A 20,175-nucleotide genomic window follows, 5' to 3' on the forward strand; every position below is an offset into this window, starting at 1 on the left:
ATGTGGTGATGCTATGATCATCTTTGAAGGCTCCTTAGGTGTCACCCCTGCAGACTATCTGCCAATTTAAACTGAAGGGGGAAGTAATTCACATTAGAAAAAAGTTGTATTTATTGAATTATCTGATATGGTTGGATTGGATTTTCTAAAAGCTTTGAATCACTATTTTATGATCATTTTGTCACTTGTATGAATCATCTGTCATTAATACGAGCAGTGCAGCTAATCTTCTGGCAGGCGGGCCTTGATGTTACCAGCCCCTGCTCCGCCATCTGAACAATCTGAAGAAGAAATTAAAGTCTTATTAATCACCAGTGCATTTTGCAATAATGTCAACACAGCACAAACCCAGGCCTTTTGGTTTCTCAAAATTCAAATTATTAGCTTATCTGAATTTCAGTAGGGTCTGCCCTGATGTCTGTAGCCGTTTTGGAGTATATTTAGGAACAGACGAATTCTCAAAGGAAGGATCCAATATGGAAGCTCATCAGTCCACGACTAAATCATCCCAATCCTCCACTACAGCCGGTGTTTTCAAGACTCGAAAGCCTCTTCCTCTTGTCACCATCCTCTCTGGATATGACAGTTGGCTAAAAGCCAGAAATACAGTACAATGATTGGTGAGGCTTCGCCATCTTAGTCTTGCCAAATTAGTACCAGAGCTTTTTTTGTCAAGACAAAATAAAAAACTCTGAATAGAGAAAGAGGGACGTTGAATGCTTTGGGATTGTCCACATTAGCACAACGCGCTAACAGGTCTGCCATCTCCCTTCTCAGCTGTTAGCTGTCTTGAGTAATCGACTGTGTGCATTTACCTATAATGATCAGAGTATTTGGCGTAGGCAAATACTCACCCCACCCCCCACCCCCATTTTTTAAGGGCTGAGACGGTTGAGCTGATGCTTTGGAGCAGTTGACACAAATGCCCTCCGGAGTTTTTATTTCTCGTACAGTGGAAACCTCTTATAGTGAGCAAGTCTGTCCTGTTCAAATTGATCACTATAAGCGGATGATTATTATAAGCGATTTGTTTTTTATTTATTTATCATGCAGATTACCATTGAATTGACATTTGTATATTTATTAGGGCTGTCAAAGTTAACACGTTAACTCAACAATTTAAGTGGACTACTTGATTCCTATAAGTGAATTATTTAAACAGCTGGGATGATTACGTCCCAAACGTTTTGATCACTATAAGCGGTTTCCACTGTACAGTATGTGAGATACGGTCTGAAGAGAGTGAAATGGCCTACTTTCTAGTTTTGCTACGCTTCAACAACACATTCTTTAAAACAACCCACAGCTCTTTTACAGAGCAGATACAGATATTCTTTGATGTTACACTGTGAAGCAATTTCCTGTGTTTGCTCAGAGTAACGAGTCCGGTATTGTCACCCGTTTGGTATCAGTGACGGCAGAAATGACCACGGGGTGCTAATATCCAGAGTGTGTGTGTGTGTGTTGTCCTGGCAAGTGGGTCCAAACCCTTTTGATTTTCTTGAAGACATAGGCCAGCTGGCAAATGAGTGTTTGACGTGTTCCAGCTGTGTGTGTGTGTGTGTGTGTGCGTGTGTGCCCTGTTTTCAGTGTGTAAAGGTGCTTTTTAAAAATGATGCAATCTTTCTGCACATCATCGTTCTGCTGAGCATTCTGGGAAGTTAACCTGAAGCAACTTGTGGGCACAGTGTTGTTGTACCGGATAGTATTCTGTAGGTTGCAACTTGGCACTATTTAGTTTGAATAAATGCAGCTGGTTGCATATTCTAAATGCCTTTTCCTCTCTTAAGGATTACATTGTCTGTCCTTTTGGTTATCATATTGTAGCACCACCAAACTACATACTGTAGGTGTTTTTCACTATTTTCTGACATTTTATAGACAAAACAATTAATCAGTTAATCGAAAAAGATGAATCGATAATGAAAATAAGCATTAGAAGCAGTCCTAGTGGATATTAATTTACCTGTAAATATTACAAACTAGAAATAGTTATTAGTTATTATTAAGCTAACTTAACTTAAAAACATGCAGATATTTGAAGCCACCAGTTTATGACATTTTTGCTGATTCTGAGTCTGTTTTCCCTTTTCCGTAGGGAAGTCCCAGCAGAGTTCCTCCTTGTCAGAGAACCAGCACAGCTACTCGTGGTACCAAAATGCTTCTGAGAGCGATAAGAAGCCCCTGGCGCAGACCACCACCCTGAAGACCGGGTCCAAGGCAGAGTCAACCTACGACTCCTGGGATGCCATCATGGGTCTCCGTCCGCCCTCGCCCAGCCAGGAACCTCGCAACCCGGCCCCCACGCTCTCCTGGGCTACAGCGGGCATCACCGTGGGCAGATCTGACCTGGGGCAGATTCGGCATGAGAAGCCCCCCTCCCCCCCACGGCTCCACAGCCTCAGCGAGAGCGAGGACCTAGGGGGGGGTGACTCTGACTTCCTAGTCGAGACGTCAGACTACTCCCAGACTTCCTCCTCCTCATCACTTGTTAGAAACTCGAACTGTCGGACGTACAGGAGGCCGAACAAACAGGGCCCTGGCAAAGCCTCGGACTCCAGCGGCTTTCCCAGCACTGTTGTTGGCACAGATCTTCCCAAATCCACATCTGAAGGCAGTAATAAGACAACGGGAGGGGGAGGGGGAGGGGGAGGCGGACGGGGACGGGGCAGGACGAGGGACTTCACTGTGCTGCACCCCTCTTCCGTGTCGATGTGTAACGTCACCATCCAGGACCGAGGAGTGGAGGAGTATAGTACCGATGCAGCGCCCTCTAGTGGTAGCAGTAGTGCCGGGTCCGGCAGCACGACGGAGCTGGGAGAGCCGGGTTGGCAGCGGAAGAAGACGGAACAACAAAACATAAGGTAAAACAACACACGGTGGAGGGATGGGCTTTTCAGTGAACAAAAATGTTGCTTTAAGTAAATTAACTAGCAACAAGTGAGACAAGTGTGTGCGGGACACATTTATTTTTTTGAATGAAAGTGATATAAGCATTGTGTGTGTACCAACACCAAACTTTTATCAGTCTATTAGGTCTAAGTTTAATTTGACTGCGTTTATCTTTAGTAGATTCATAAACCCACAGAACTTCTCCCACTTCTACTGGAGGTTCAGAGTTTCCAAAGATACCAAAAAGGGTAAACAGGGGGGAACCTAAACATCACGGTAGAATCATTCTAGGTTAAACCAGATTTCATCCTGTCTGGGCAAAAAGTGCCGGTACCTGGCTATTTGAAGAAGGCAAACGACATTCAAGGTTTCTTACTGCCTGATTTCAAATGAAAAGGGATCAGTCGGTAAAGGAAAAAAGGCTTGAACAGGTTTTGTATAAAGGCAAAGAGTATAGAAGCAAAGAGACGAAACTCTGGTGCTCTTTTGACAACAGCCTCTAGATGGCGCTGTGGTAGCGCTGCCGCCATTTTGGACTGAAAACACCATTGAGTCTGTGGCCATGGATGTATAAAGAGATGTCTGTAAATCAGAGGATCATTTATTATTTTGAGGTAAATCATTTTCCCAGTACGAACACTTAAATAGCCCTCATTTAAATCATTACTTCCAATAGTTGTAAAATGAACTAATAGCTGAATCCAGAGTTATTTTCCTCGGCATAATGAACATGCATCAGACCCACGGGAAGTCTGTGTGGATTTTTCTGACTTCCATTTATATCCATCGCTCACTTTATGCTCCTCTGGGAAGCGGCCAGGCAAAAAAGTTTAATAAGTAAGTAAATAGTTATAATAGTATGCATGTTTATAATGTTTTTAGTTGTTCAACACAGGCCATTTCAGTAGAGACATTAAATATGACAATAGAATAAAAATAATTTAGTTTTTCTTTTGTACGGTACTTTGTATTCGGAAGTTTTACTGGCATCCGGTAGTCGCTTTCAGTCCAAAATGGCGGTAGCGTAGCTCTGCTGCTGGGCGCTGATGTTGCAATGGAACGACCAATTGGCTTTCACTTCTGATCAATATACATTCTTTGATAAAAGTGTGTGTCTGCTCACAGACACAGGGACAGTTCATCATTCTGCAAAACATGTTTTTTGAGCTTTTCATTTCATGCATGTTGCGTCATGTTTTCATCTCTGTGAGGTTCCAGGTAAAAGCAGTGTTTCATTTTGGCCTCTTTTCAGTGTTCAAACCTCCACTCACACTCAGTCCTTTGACATATCTAGCTGTTATGCTTAATCCCATTTTTTTTGCTAAGAATAATAAATCCACAGTAATTGTATTTAGGTGAGACAAAGTGAGACTATCCCCTACTGTCACAGGATGTCTCCTGATGTTTTTAAAAAATGCTACAAGAAACTAAATTCAAGATGAAAGCTTGCTTTCATTACCTGGATTGATTAACAGATTCGTTTCCTCAACAGGGAAGAGTCTTGTGAAAGTGTTAATTAAAATTTGTCAGGTTGCTTTTTAATGTCAGTTAATGTTGAACACATTTTAATGAAGCCTGAAGTTGGAAACTACTAATGCACTCGACAGGTTTAAATACTCCCTGCAGGATGCCACCTGAGTGCATCATTTTAAAAATGGATTCTTATTCATTCCTTTGGAATTCGTAAACAAGCTTTGTCTGTTTCATGATCGCAGGATGTTAACAGTGTTTTTCTTGATGTGTACCTGTCCTCGCCTCAGGTCCAAACCAACCCAGACAAAGTCAAAGAAGGACAGTAAGCTGAACATGTTTGGTTTCGAAGACGCAGACGCCAATCAGGAGGCGAACAGCGCAGACAACACAGACGGCGGATCTCGTTACAAGATCCAATACTTCGGCTTTGATGACATGAGCGACAGCGACGGAGCAGATGATGACGATGATGGCGCTAAAGAGAGTAGGAGGGCCAAGAAGGCGGCGGCTGTGGCGGCGGCGGCGGCAGCGGCTGCGGCCGCCGAGAGAGCCCAGATGCTTACCATGGAAGAAACAATGGCCGACGAGCCGCCTGATCCCTTCGAGACTCTGGAGAGGCTGCAGAGGCTGGAGAGTCTGGAGAGGCTGCAGAGGCTGGATAGACCGCCAGCCAAGGAGAACAAGAAGAACTCTGAGAGACAGGAAAGCAGGATACGAGCAGGTTAAAACACTCTCACTCTTTCAATGAAACATCTTTGTGCATTACTGCACAATGTAACTTAAAGGGATAGTTTGGGTGTTTTGAATTGGGGCTGTATCAGGTACTTCTTCATAGTCAGTGTATTACCTACAGTAGATGGAGTTTTGAGAAACAGACAGTAGTACCAGCACGGGAGCAAAGCAATGTACTGCTCTGGATGGATTTTAGACACCTAAATTAATCAGTATCAGTTTAAGTGTACGCTATATTTAGAATATTTTTACCGCTTTACCTTTCTGTCAAACAGCCCTGAAGCCGTTATCTATGTTCTCTTCAAAGCCACCAGACTCCTTTGACAGTAATAAAAACAGTAATTTTACCTGCAGAACACCGGGGTTGCTGGTCTGCCGCTGCCTCCATCGGTTAGCTTGTTTGTGTTATTGTGTGACTTTGGTGTTTTAAAGGGTTAATTCAGATACTTTTTTTGTCAATGGAGTCTGGTGGTTTTGAAGGGAGCATAGATGACAGCTTCAGTTCCCCGTCGGAAAGGGCGGCGAGGTAAAGTAGTACATTACTTTGCTCCCGTGCCGGTACTCCTGTCTGTTGCTCCAAACTCCATCTACTGTAGGTAATACACTGACTATGGAGGAGTACCTGATACAACCCCACTTCAAAACATCCAAACTATCCCTTTAACGAGCAGGGAGTTTGGTTTGTGTAACGGGGCTGCATTTCTGATCGATTATGATAGAGAAGACTAAAGGTAATTTGCTTTGTGTAATGTTGATATGTAAACACAAACACAGAGCGCCCACACCATCACTAACATACAGTACTTTGTTTTTACCCCCATACCAGCATACACTATGAACCCATCCTCTCACACACACAGCAACACTAACAAACCATGTCTCCTTCTTTGTCTCATCTGAGCTCATCCTCAGAAGCCAATTTTGTTCTAATTTTGTTCCAGAAAATGGGACCAATAATCGTAAATGTGTAGTTAAAGATTCCCACTCATCCTGACTAAATGTGAAGTGTTGGTGACGGTGTCTGTATGATTTGTCTGCAGACGTCATGGACTTCTCAGAGGAAGGCCTCAGAGTGGTGGCCGGGGCTCCCAGGAGGCCGCCTCAGGGCAAACAGGCCGACAAGAATCCAGACACCTTCCGGAGGATCTTCAGCGCACACAAGAAGGTCAGACACAACGCCAACGTTCACCCACATCACTGCCAGGTCACACGAAGGCTCACAAGTTTCATGTTACACCCTCTGAGTCTTTGTAATGTCACTTGTTAGAATCTCTGGATCTGCTGTGAATATGCGGGCCAGGATGTCAAAATATAATGCACGCATCCCATGAAGAGAGCCAAACCAACAATAATATTAGGGGTGGGAAAAAAATCGATTCACCTTACAATTTTGAAGTCTATTTTTAATGCCAGAATCGATATATTTGCTTCATTTGAGTATATGTGGAGGTATATGGAAGTTACCGCTTTTATTGTTGTAGTCTGAGTGACGTGACGTCATATCCGTTCCGCATCCGTCAACCAAAACAAACCTCAGCGAGCGAGAAAGGATGGAAACACTTTGGGTTTCACACATTGACAGGAAAAGCAGAGCTAGACATCACGGCTAAAGCTGCATGCTAACTCTGTCACGGACAGGAAATCGTAGTCACAATAAATCATAATATCGAATCGCAATACTTGTAGAATCGCAATACTTAAAAATCACAATACATATCAAATCAGCACCCAAATATCGTGATAATATTGAATCGGGAGATAGGTGTATCGGTGCACTGGGTGTAAAAGCTCATATCTGTGTGTTCAAACATGCAGTAAGTATTTAGTGGATGGAAACAAAATGCAAATGCAACAGCAGGATTTGGTTAAAGACATTGAACTTGAGTTCTGTCATCTGACTGAAACATGATGAGTCTCTGCATTTCACTTTTGACTTTTAAAGATAAGAATCTGGGTCATTGTATGGGTGTGAAGCACTTGGTGAAATATTTGAAACCTCAACTGTAAAACCTTCCCTCGTTGCATTTCAAGAAGAGATCTGCATGTACCTATGGGGACGGGACTGCACACCTACGCCCAGTATGACTCAGTACTGTGTGTGTTTGTGTGTGTGTGGGCAGAGCAGAGGACTTGGGCTCTGGTTTATTCATGGCTGGACGAGGAGAAGGGATTGAGTCGTCTTTGAACATCTCTGAACTGCTTCTCTTTTATTTATCAGCGTGCTAATGGCCTGTCACTCCCCGGCTCTCAGACTGGGCTGACTGGATATCAGACTCTATTGATTTCATAAGAGCCCTGTGTGTCTTTTTATAGAAGAGATCAATGTCATCTATCCAGACCAGCAGAAACACAAGTCTTAAGTAACTCACATTTACTGTATATGAATCAGACAATGATTCAGGTAGGAAACATGACAGCGTTTCATACTTGAGATTATTTTGTGCACGAATCTCACTGCAATTAAAGCCTTACATCAGGTGCAAAACTAGGATAGAATTGATAATTAGATTTTAGTCTTGTTATGCCGTCAGTGTGATGTTAATTAGATCGGTGCAGCAGTTTCTTTATTTTGTCTTAACGAGCTCTGCAAGGCCTCTTCATCACAGCTGCCGGTTAAATGTGCTCTTTTTTTTTTATTTTGCAGCATTTTAACTTTGTTGGTAAAAGTGTTGCACGACTGTAGCTGTAATTAGCAAGACTAATTTCTAAATTTAAATTGGTTTCGTAAATGGGGATCAGGATTAGCTGGAACATAGTAACTCCGACACGAGCCGCTGCCTCTGGTGTTTATATTACAGTTTGCATATTATTTATGTTTATTATTTCTCCAAATTGTGCGTACTCCTTTCATCAGGGGAAAGTCGGATACAGCCTGGAAAAACACAGAAAGGCGTTTAGAGAAAGTAATAACTTCCACTCAACTAAGCAGTCAAACAGAAAAAAACATTTTAACAGTTCAGTGTTTCCCATTAATTACCTAGACTGTGGCCGTCTAGAAATACTTCTACACTTCTCAGTGGGGGGAGTCCACGCAGTCTGCCCGGGGGGGATTAAACTCAGCGGGTCAAGGACGGACGCTCGGTACGGAAGGATCCCTGGCGCTGGCTGGAACCTCGCCGGGCGCAATCCCCCCAAAGGTGAAGGTGCAGCGAGCTTTACAGCACCCATCATCTTGACCTAGCCACTTCCCAAGGCCATGGACTTAATGCTTGCTGCGCCCTCTTTCCCTGCAAAGACGGACGGGGCCCCCTGACAGTTGGCAACCCACTCAATCTATCTTGAAACAAGGACCCCGTCTCTTTACACGTGTGGCTTTTTTGCAGAGTCATCACCATTCATATCTAGATTCACACTGCCACACTGCAGTTTAAATAACCTTTAGTCTTAAGAAGCACCCGTGTAAAGCTAAGGTCACACTACACGACTTTCAAAGTCGTCAGATCTCAGTACTGGTCACTCTACGAAACTTGCTGTCTTGTAATCAGAAGTCTTGAAGTCGTTGTGGTTTTCACACTACATGACAGACCGGAGACAGGCGGTCACACTACAAGATCTTTCACCAGGAGGAATCCCCGATGAGGTCTCCACACTATCACTAAAACACACGCGTAAATGACGTGATACCATACACCAGACACACTGCTGATATTGTTGTTGGCACATGTGTTCACAAAATAGCCTGTTTCCACACTCTTTTTTTTTTACTATTATTCCTGTTGGTGCAACTGTTGGTTCCCCTCAACCCATGTCTCGCGCTCTCATTGGCTGTAGCTCGTGGCCGGAGTCCCCGACAGGCCCAGATATTTAGCATGCTAGATATCTGTCTGCGAGGCATTGGCGAGCGTCGGCGACCCTCTCAGCTCACGTCTTTGAGCAGCTCACACATGATGCTCGAGCGTTGATGTGCGGGCGGCGAGCCAATGGCGACTTGCCTCTGATCTGGGGCTTTTGTCGGGGAGCGGAAAATCAGGGCTAAAGTCGTGTAGTGTGAACTAGGCATTAGCAAACTGTGTTTCATGCTCTCTGGTCGTGTCGTCAGAAGTAATAGAGGCAGAGATAACTTTGTTGGGAAGTTCTCTCTCAGCACCTGCAGGGAACTTTTGGAAGTGCAGAATGTAAAGTTAATTCCTCTGCATCTGCCCATGTAAGAGTATTAACAGGCACACCGCCCATAGGAGCATGGTAATGTACTTAATGTACTCTCTCTTGTTCTCCAGTTTCATGTCCTGACTCACAATAACTTTCCTCCCTCTCAGTTGAATAATGTGCTCTCCTCTCTGTCTCCATCACTTCCTCTTGACCACTTCGTCTTTACTTTCTACCTCCCTGAATAATGTTCTCTGCCTCACCCCCCCCTCCTTTCTTGTTCTAATATACTTTCTAACACTGGCTCCATCTTCAGTTAACATAATTGAGAGCCGAGTTGAGCTCATTATAAAAACAATAGCTCTTCTGAAGTGACCGTCCTACGGATGAGTTGTCAGAACTCTGCCTCAATTACAGTAAACTGCGTGTCGGCGGCCGGCGTCGGCGGAGCCAGAGTGCTGTTAGGTTGTTCCGCCGAGGACGCTGGGAGATATTAGATTTTACCATAATGACGGCGCGTAGATGGACTCATCCATATTTAGGAGATGGTTTATTTAGGGAAAGTTTTTATGGGACGAGCAGTGATTACATCCATAACAATGACCCTCTCCAGAGCTCCAGTGTGGCTCTTTTCACAATATTATAGGCCACTAATTTGTGATAACCTGCCCAGGGACTATAGATGAGAATGAGCTCATAGCTAGCACATTTCCATTGAGCTGGAGACTGAAATGGTGATTAATGTGCACTGTCCCTGGGTAAATAAATAAAGACATGTTTTATTTTTTTGGCATCCTACAAGGAAACGACTGTTGAATATTCATCTATCATGTTTTTTTATTTATTTATTTGCCAATCCAAGCCCTCATGTTAGTGATTGGACAAAATCAGACCTGTATCACTTTTCGGGGGCAATATGTTTACTTCTTTTGTTTAATATGAATCTTTTATTTCATGTACCGATCACTGACAACATTTTGTCCAAAGAAAACACAATCAGTTAGGAGTGTTGTAGTGGAGTGTGTTTTCTTCCACCCAGCAGTTTATCAAAAAGCAGTTGATAAATAATTGGATTGATGAGCAAAACTGATAACTGAATGGGAAAGTTTTCTCAAGTTTGTGCCGTGGACTGTGACCAATGAGAAGTCAGTTTTCTGTTAAAGCTCACCCCGCAATGCCAAAACAGTACGTCTTTTTTTTTTTTTCGGGTCACAGCGGGAACACGGCCTCGCTCGCCCACCTTCCTCTTTCACTCTCATCTCTCCCATGCTGCTTAGCGGCAGGTGGGCGGGGCGGGTGGGGTAGGTGTCCGTCTGTGTCATTCAGATTACTGTAGGAGGCTTTTAATTCGGTGTGTTGATGTTCCAGCACAGCAAAGCTCATCCCCAAACTCCTCTTTTGTCTCTGCTTATTAACCCTGTGGTGCAGAATCCCCCCCACACCTCCCATCAGTACTCTGCTCTTTAGCCAATTCTCTCTTTTCTTTCTCTCCGTCCTGCCCTTCCCTCCTTTGTTTTTCATTATGAATGCCCCGGCAACCGCCAACCACAGGTTTGGCAAAAATATATAAAGAGGACAGGAGACGAGCCAAGGATGAGGGTGGATGGATGGTGGTGTGGAGGGTGGTTGTGTTTTTTTGAAGTGTCCTGCTGTTTGATCAGTGCTGGCTGACTCTCACCAGTTTAATATGCATCCAGTTATCCTGTTTTCTTTCACCTCTTTCTGATTTTTCCTTCTCTTCCTTCTCTCTGCATCTGTTTTCAGTTTTTTTTTTGTTCATCTGTGCTCTTATCTTTCTTGTCAAGTTTATGAGAAATTACTGAAAATGCTGTGTGAGATTATGAAGTGAAGTGTGTTGTAATGTGGACTAGAGTTGGGGCGATTTCTGGTTTTGCCAGTCTGGTCCAGTGTACGAGCTTAAACCGGTTTGCTTTTAAGCCAACCTGTTGAACCAACATTACGACACGTTCTGGCTAATTAAAAAATAGCCGACATCAGCAACAGGTGCCGACAGCATCACGGCGCTAAATCCAGCTTGTATTGCATAAGCAATATGACGACGTGATTAACATAACGTTATGTTAGTTTATAAATGGCCTGAGGGGGGGGAAGAGGCTCATGTTGTGTTTGCTTACTAGAAAGTTCAGATGTTATTTGGGGTTATTCTCAAAGAAAACTAAAACTGTGCCGATATGGCAACATTTTGGATTTGAAGCCGACGTAAGAGGTGAGCCGAAAAAAATAGATGAGGCAACACTTCAGGGAAAAAAGTCATGGCTGCTTCTTCTTCTTTAGTGTTTATTGACGGTTGGCAAACCAGCTTAGGGGAGTATTACCACCACCAAGTGGACTGGAATTGCTCCACTCTCATTCATATTAAACTCTTAAATGACCCTTCCTGTGTCAGTGATGTTATATCTGTCTGTTGTGTGTTCATGTTACAGTCTCCCACCAAAGCTGTGTACAACGCCAGACACTGGGCGCTGGAGAGAGAAGAGGAGCCCCCTCCAACTTTCGTGTCACGATCACAGACGGCTCCTGTAAGTTTTCAGTGCTCGGTATTACGACCAAAAAAAAAGTATTCGTGTTCCATATGCAGCCCTATTTATATCATAAAATGTGTTTTTTTGTTTTTTTTAGCAGGTGCCCGTCTCAGCGGGAGGATCCAGTAAGGAGCCCTCCGATGCTCAGAAGGACGACGGCCTTTTTAAGGCTCCTCCCCCTCCTCCCAAGGTCACCAAGTTTGTCACCCTCCCCACAGATCTGTACCAGGACACCGTCACTGCACTCAAATGCCGCAAAGAGCACAAGGAGGTACAAGCTAATATTTCACTAAAACCATATGACTCCTTTTCATACTTGGCTACCAATCTGCTGCTGTGAAGTAAACGGTTGAAGAGGCATTTGGCACTCGTCCATCCTGTAATGTATGACACTAGTGGACAACAAGGTTGGTTTGAATTTAACCTTGAGTGCAGTGTTTGATTGCATTTTTATTCATTCATTAATAGTAATAAATAAAGTAATTTAACCTGCAAAGTGGAATTGCTTGTCGCTTAAAACAGAATTGGACAAAATTGAACTTAAGTAAAAGCGTATTAAGGCATCCTGGTGTCATTGAAATGTCTCTGGTTCAAATTCAACCAGACCTTTGTTACATGTCGTCCTCTCTCCCACATTCCCCGTCACTCTTTAGTAACTACTATGAAAGTAATTGAAAAAAAGAAGGTATTTTTTATACATATTCCACTCGTTCACCTCGCCCCTGTGTTTTCCAGTTGTATACAGTCGTCCAGCATGTGAAGCACTTCAACGACGTGGTGGAGTTTGGAGAGAACCAGGAGTTTACTGATGACTTTGAGTATCTGGCTACTGGTCTGAAGAGTGGACAACCTCTCAACACACGCTGCCTTAGGTAAGAACCCGCTGGCATGAAGCGCACCCTTCCCATGCACTGCTGCTGTGGTCAACTTCTGGCTGCTCACGTTTGTTACTTTTATACATTTAGCGTAGTTAAACTTCTCCTCTAAAGTTGTTAAATAACATAAATATCAAGATATTCTTTTCACCATTTGCTGACGTTTTGTGCATCTGTGTTTCTCCAGTGTGATCAGCCTGGCTACACGCTGTGCCATGCCCAGCTTCAGGATGCACCTCAGGGCCAGAGGGAAGGTGGCTCAGGTCTTCAAAACACTCATTGACGCCCCCCAACACCCGGTAAGGATCAGTCCGTACAGATAAGACAAACACACCTCCGGTTCACTCTCTACAGTAACGACTGGGGAACAACAAGAGCAGAAATAATGGCAGTATTATTATTCTTTTTTTCACTAAATCAATCATGACTGCCATTTAACTAGTTTGATTATTTTGTCATCTTGAGTTCAGAAAATCAGTTAAAGGCTTAAACGGACTGGAGATTAGTAGACGTAGAGCTGAGGGAAGTTCAGTTCAGAAGCCTCAATATGTTCATTTAAACCATCGATGGCGCTTGTGGCTCAGGGAGGAGAGAGCGGGTCGTCCTTCAATCACATGGTTGGCATTTCGATCCCTGTCTTTTCCTGCCCTCATGTCAAAGTGTCCTTGAACGAGACACTGAACCCAAAGTTGCTGTCCAGATGCTTTACAACAGCTCACTGCTCCTAACGCAGAGGTCAGATTTCATGTGATGATTAAAAAAAAGTTTAAGATACTGGTGGTTTAATAAAGTAGTTAATAAAGAGTGTGAGTGGATGTCTGGCGTAAGACATATTGTTAGAAATTCTATCCTTAAATGTTACAAAGCTGTTGAAATTCAGCATTATCTCAGAGAATCTGGTATGAGAAATGTGAATTTTCTTTTTTTTTAAAAGTGGATTTATGTAACTACGTTGTAACAGGGATGTCATGAGAACCAATACTTCGGTACCAAGTTGATGCCAAAATTCTGAAAACGTGACGGTGCTCGTTTTTCTACAGTACCGTAGGTACCGTCGGGGCTCGAGACCAACGGCGTCCCATCGTAAAGGGCGCAGAAAATGGGAGAGCTAGTTAACTTTAACAGAGGTTGCATTGAGTTGCATTATGATGTGTTCAAGCCCTATTCAGTAAAAGGTATTGAGTATTGGGTGAAGGTAAATTCTAACTTTATCATGATGTGTTCGAAGGTAACTTGAATAAATCCAGTTGTTTGAAGGAGATGTTTTCACAGCAAATTAAAATAGATAATAGAGAGGGAATTATGACCTGTTTGACTTCCTAAAAATATCCTAAAAGGAGCTCTAAGTGTTTTGTTTTTGTTCACCGCAAAATCAAATTTCACTGGTATTGGTGTCGACTAATACATTTGTGGTAGCGTGACATCCCTTCGTTGTAATGAATTCATCCTCCCTCTCATCTGTGCAGAACCTGGCTCTGTGTACGGCGTCTCTGATGTACATCCTCAGTAGAGACCGGTTGAACATGGATCTGGACCGGTCGTGTCTGGACCTGATGATCCGGTTGTTGGAGCTGGACCAGGACCAGGGCGGCGGGCCCGCGATGGAGATGGAGACGGAGACGGGGACGGACCCCAGCACTCAGTTCAGCGCCAGAGAAATCGCCAAGATGAAGGAGAAGATCAGGAAGCTCTGCGACACCGTGCACAACAAGCACCTGGACCTCCAGAACATAACGGTACTGAACAGATCCTACTTTACGCCGTCGTTTGTGATTATTCATCACACCGGAGCATTTTAATTTCACGATGTACTCTGTGTTTCCTGCAGAACTGTTGGGCCTTGAAACTGCATTTAGAGCGTCACACCTCTCCACTGAAGCCTCTGACTAATGATATTCTTTCAGCAGCTCTTCAGTCAGGGTGACTCACAGCCACCCACATGAGTCAAGATATTTCTGTCTTTTGTGATGTAAAACCTCTACAGTATCAGGTTTTGTGTCAGTCTCTTCCAATCAAAGAGGGAAGGTGTCTATAGAGACTGAGATGTTGAATAGTGTGAACTGATCAGGCAGTTTAGATTTGAGCTGACTCCTTTTTGTCCCTCCTCTCTCCCTGCAGACGGGTCATTTAGCCATGGAGACGTTACTGTCTCTGACTTCGAAGCGAGCGGGAGACTGGTTCAAAGAGGAGCTACGGCTACTGGGAGGACTGGACCACATAGTAGATAAAGGTATTAAAGATATTATAAAGGATTTGTATCGACTCAAAATAACAGAAAAACATGATGCATGTGGTTTCTCATTCTGTCTCCCTGTTTTTTGTTTTTTATTTCTCCCTCCACAGTGAAGGAGTGTGTTGATAACTTGAACCAGGAGGCCGAGAAGGAGAAGATGGTGTCGTCTCTGTGGGGAGCTGAGCGGTGCTTACGGGTGTTGGAGAGTGTAAGTGCGACACAGATTATAGAATTATAAAACCAGACCAGGGTTGTGTATAGGTCCAGATTTAGTAGGCACTACTGTCGGAGACATGGCCTTCTAGAGACCTGGTGGCACTTCACAGCAGCTAGAGAGAAGTTCAAATCTCAAAATGAAATGTAAATGTGTATTTCATGTTGATAATTTAAGGTTTAGTGGAACAAAAAAAGTCATTGTCTTTGTGTATGCAGGTGACGGTCCACAACCCAGAGAACCAGGGCTACTTGATCGCCTACAAAGACTCATCACTCATCATCTCCTCTGCAAAGTAAGCAACACACATATATACACAGTCCTGACCTCTGACCCCGGAGATGTCACTAATGTCTCTCAACCTTGTCACTGCATGTCTCAAAGTGTTCGGCTCCAGTCAGATAGGATTCAGTATGATTTGATATCGTCAGATATGATCAACACTGTTGCTGGTAATCTTGAAGCTGTTCTCCTTCCTCTTCTTCATCTTGTCATGTCTTTGCTGGAGGACGTTTAGTGCCCCGTGATGGTCCAAATGTGTTTTTAAGAACATTTTGAGAACATGCTGAACACTGACTGCAGATTATAAATATAGATTCCTTCCTTCAGAAGCCCAGATTGACTCAGCTGTACAGATGTACTGTGTCTGTATAAGTGTGTGTGTGTGTGTGTGTGTGTGCCAGTCTGACTCTGTATGCTTGATGGTTAATGTGCGTATCATTATCAGGGTTTTGTTGTTCAATTTCCTGATCGTGACATCCTGTCAGTCACAGCGCTGACCTTTGCCCTCTGACATCAGCAGAAAGAAAGAGAGAGAGAGAGAGAGAGAGAGAGAGAGAGAGAGAGAGTAGTCCACTGTGGAAATGACCTGGTGCCCCCCCCTCTTAATCGTCCCCGGGTCGACGATGGTCTCGAGCCCCTGATCCTGATCCCGATCCCTGATCCCGAAGTATCGGTTCTCATGACATCGTGACATTTAGTTGTTTTATAATATGAATATCGGCCTCATAAATACATTATCGGTGCCGAGTTCCTTTACCTCCTCACTCCTCCTCCTTCACCCTCCGTGTGACCGGACCTTCGCCCCCTACAGAAGGAAGGAGGTGGGGGGGTGGTGACGATGAGGATAATGGGTCAACAAAGAGCTGCTGTTTCAGTGGGTGACACAGGCCTCAGTCTGAGCATTCAGCTGTCCTCTCTGTTAACTCGATTAACCCCCGAAACCACAGGGTGAGCTGGAGAGCGAGCACTGCCACCTAAACTCTACACACACACTGAAGCTGTGTATTCATGTAGCGTTTGCTTGAATTGAGTTTCTTCCTCTATCATTTACTCTTTTCCTCCTCCTCTTTGCCTTTCTCTCTGCTGTTTCCTCCTCTTTGTTACCGTTACACGCTGCTCTTATTGTTTCAACCCAAACTCACCCGTCTGCCTCTCGGACTGTTTCAGCTGTCAGCAGGACTAATTCAATAAGCAGCACACATCTGCGTCTGAGTAGGAAAACTTTTCTTGACAGACGCAATAATATGTTAAAGGATTGTTCTGGTTTATTGCAACTCAGGCCTTATCTTATTGCTGTTCAATATTACGATTTATTGCGATTTTTGTTAACTTTTTTAGCACTAGACCATGGTAAAAAGTTGAATCATGCACTTCTAGGGACTTTTACTTTGGAAAATATCTAAATTAATCCATTAAAAATCAGTCAGAGATTTTCTGAAGTCAAATATATCAGTGATTATCAGGAATTATTTATTATCCAGCAACCCCAAAATCAAAGAATAAAGACATTTCCCTCACAGATTAGTGCTATTTTCTTTTTAATTTATAAGGGACATGTGATGTTTTACACTTCTGGTGAATATAATCTCATAAATCTCATTTCCATAGATGTATTTTGTATATACAGTTCCCTTTTTTAACCAGACGTAGTCCCACGTGTCTACTTCCTGTAACTTCTCCAAGGTGGTCTCTAGCTCTCCCGTCAGCTCCGTTCTCTTTATCCATCCATGGTCAGCTCCATCGGGGCCGTTTCAATGCAGAGAACACAAATGTCAGTATCTGGGTGCTCTACAGTCGTAGCATCGGCCCATTTGACCACGGAGACGAGAGCAACGGCCGGCTCCACCGCCACGTTACCGCGATACGATAACGTTTCCTGTCCATGACAGAGTTAGCATGCAGCTTTAGCTCTGCTCTGTCTAGCTCTGCTTTTCCTGTCAATGTGTGAAACCCAAAGTGTTTCCATCCTTTACTGGATGTGTAGTGTTTACCATGCTGGATTGAACATGTGAGGGTGCAGGTCGGATCCACGCTGACCCGCCAACGTTTTCTACTTCCTCGTTTCGGCTCGCTGTCGTTTGTTTTGGTTGACGGATACGGAACAGATATGACGTCACGTTACTCAGACTACCACAATAAAAGCGGTAACTTTTTCCTGTCCGTCCTCTCGTAACTCTTACTTTGTCACATCCTGTCTTACTGCCACATTAACTCTTTACCAACACCCCTCCTTTCTCTTTGTCTTCCTTCCTCTCCCTCTGTTCTGGTGTTCAGACTCTGGTTTCTGCTGTCTGTTCAGCCACCGCCGTCATTAGATTTAATCTAGTTATGTACATCAGGCGGCTGACCTGCTTCACCCCTCCTCCTGCTGCTGCAGCCGGCCGCTCAGTGTTTGTGTGTGTTTCTCTGAATGCTGCTCTGTTTAATGATGGAGTAGAAAAGGAAAGAGGAGAGTCGAGTTGAGATGCATCCAGATATGACATCTGGATGTGAACGAGTGAATATAAAATAATTCTTATCTATCTTCTGATAAGAAAATAGTGTTATATAATAGTGTTGTTCTTATTGCGGGTATATTTATTTACAGCAGTGATCCTCAAAGTGGGGTCTGTGGCACTCTGTCAGAGGATCCGCCAAGTCATTTACTATCATTTAATGAATTTATTGAATGAATTGTGCATTTAAAAGTGCATATCTACAGATGTGGACCATTTGCGCCAATAAGACAAGCATATTGTGTCCATTACGCCCAGCCATGTTGGCTTTGGCCCGATAGAAACTCTGATATGATTGTGAGTGTGACACATCACGTCACTCTTTCATGAATCAGTCACCGTTCCTGCTGCTGCTTAGCGTAGCTTTTTTTAGCTAGCTGGCGAGCGTGGAGAAATATTTGAGTCATTCCATATGGTCAAGTGACGCTAAGCCCAAACTAGCTACGACATTGATGCGTTGTGTCTTCAGGTGCCGGCGAACAAAAGCCATGAAGCCGGCCAAGCTAAAGCAACATCTGATCCCAAAGCACCCAGAATGTCAGCGCAAAACCAAGTTGTTTTAACGTGATTCACATTGAAATGTGTTTCTGTTTGTCACCATGAAACAGATCTGAAGTATTGAGGTTGGAAAGTTTTAGACTACCAATAGTTCCAATGGCATCTAAGAGTAGATATGGCAGTAGGCTTAGCATCCGCCGGATCAATGTTACGGTTAAGAGGGTGTCCTTGGAAAATGTCTCCCCTGCAACGGGTCCCTTTACAGCATTTAGATACCTGATGAAGGTGTATGATGAAGGTTATATCTGGTAGACTGATGAGGCATATATTCAAATGGGCTGTCCTCCAGCACACCCGTCCTACTTTCTAGTATGCAGAGTTTTTTTTTCTTCAGTTATTTGAGGATAATTATTGAATTAATCAAATCCTTGTCTTCTTGCCTTGTCTGTCTTTCAATTGGGAGAGGGAGCTTCACATAAAAAGCGTTTTTGTTGTAAACAGAAATTAAATTCTTCTCAGAGCACCGATTGCAATTTTCTTGGCCAATTCCCTTTTTTTAAAGTCTGACCTTCCGATTTTCTTTCTTTCTAAAAACTCTAATTTACAGCATACACAACATTTTTGTAACTTTTCTTTCATGGAAAATTAGTTAGTTGTTCCAAATGTTTTTAAAGTTGTTCCTCCACAGTTTATTTTGGACTTACAGACTTGCAAGCTTAAGAACACTCGTGTGGCGTTACTGTCTTTGCTGCTGTGTGCGCAACGTAAAACCATCATTTGTGTAAATTTGACCTGGCAAAAAACCCCGATATATGAGACTGACCGGCGGCGAGTCGATCGGTGCATCTGTACTTCTTAAAGTTCTTTGGATCCACTATCTTGTTTTTCATGTTGTCGACGGCATCACTTTGATCCGAAACACGTGTTTGTACTCCTCCTCTCTCTCAGGGGGTTGAGTAGATGCGAGGAGATGATCCAGCGTTACAGCAGGGAGCTGAACTCAGACGGAGCCGTTGGGAAGGCAGTGGAGGACTGTATGAGGGCCATCATAGGAGTCCTGCTGAACCTGACGCACGACAACGGTCAGCACCACATTAAACAAGTTTACTGGAAACTCAAATGTTGATTAACCTGAATGGATTGTTGAGTTATTACAGACAGTTTGTACTCAGATGTGTGTTGATGTTTGTGCAGAGTGGGGCAGTACGAAGACCGGAGAGCAGGAGGATTTAATAATGACGGCTCTGAACTGTGTTCTCAAAGTCCCTCAGTATCTTCCACAAGAGCAGAGGTTCGACATCCGAGTACTGGTGAGCATCACACACACACACACACACACACACACTTTTAAGTTAAAATGACAAGGTGGCAGGCTTGAATAACTCTGACTGTGTGTGGCGTTCAGGGTCTGGGCCTGCTGATCAACCTGGTGGAGTACAGCGCCAGGAACAAGTACTGTCTGATGGAGATGGAGATGGAGGGAGGTCAGGGTCCCTGCGACTCCACCGTCTTGCTGAACCCTCCGCACCAGGACATCATCCGCACCGGCCCGCTGAGCGCCATCGCTGCTCTTGTACTGGTACGCTCCAGCTTGATGCGTGTGTGTGTGTATGGGTGCTCTGTGTTTTCAGACTGCATGAGGAAGCAACTTAGCATCGCTCCAGACTAGACCTGCAACTATCAGGTTATTCAGTTTTCGGGTCAAGTTCTGAAAACTTACCTTTTTTAAGGTCTCAAGGTTGGCAAGTATATGTACATAGTTTTCAGCCTCTAGTTTTCGGGTTTTGAGATATCTGTCTCAGAGACCAAAATAATGGAGGTGAGTGGAATTTTCTTTGTGCCCTCAGAACGT

General features: G+C 43.8%; 1 protein-coding gene across 2 annotated transcripts in view; it reads left to right on the forward strand.

The window, feature by feature from the left end:
- LOC141759105 (wings apart-like protein homolog) overlaps positions 1 to 20,175 on the forward strand; it is a 30,479-nt gene that overhangs the window by 5,700 nt on the left and 4,604 nt on the right. Inside the window, exons 3-16 of one of the 2 annotated variants that reach the window (XM_074621080.1) lie at positions 2,099 to 2,864; positions 4,653 to 5,086; positions 6,138 to 6,262; positions 11,628 to 11,723; positions 11,824 to 11,997; positions 12,462 to 12,598; positions 12,789 to 12,900; positions 14,068 to 14,337; positions 14,720 to 14,831; positions 14,945 to 15,042; positions 15,267 to 15,343; positions 19,272 to 19,405; positions 19,518 to 19,633; positions 19,729 to 19,902. In XM_074621080.1, the coding sequence (XP_074477181.1) occupies positions 2,099 to 2,864; positions 4,653 to 5,086; positions 6,138 to 6,262; positions 11,628 to 11,723; positions 11,824 to 11,997; positions 12,462 to 12,598; positions 12,789 to 12,900; positions 14,068 to 14,337; positions 14,720 to 14,831; positions 14,945 to 15,042; positions 15,267 to 15,343; positions 19,272 to 19,405; positions 19,518 to 19,633; positions 19,729 to 19,902 (2,825 nt within the window). The remainder of the gene's footprint in view (positions 1 to 2,098; positions 2,865 to 4,652; positions 5,087 to 6,137; positions 6,263 to 11,627; positions 11,724 to 11,823; positions 11,998 to 12,461; positions 12,599 to 12,788; positions 12,901 to 14,067; positions 14,338 to 14,719; positions 14,832 to 14,944; positions 15,043 to 15,266; positions 15,344 to 19,271; positions 19,406 to 19,517; positions 19,634 to 19,728; positions 19,903 to 20,175) is intronic. The other variant, XM_074621081.1, reaches the window with a different exon arrangement.

Source organism: Sebastes fasciatus, chromosome 20, assembly GCF_043250625.1.
Source record: "Sebastes fasciatus isolate fSebFas1 chromosome 20, fSebFas1.pri, whole genome shotgun sequence".
NCBI lineage: Eukaryota > Metazoa > Chordata > Actinopteri > Perciformes > Sebastidae > Sebastes > Sebastes fasciatus.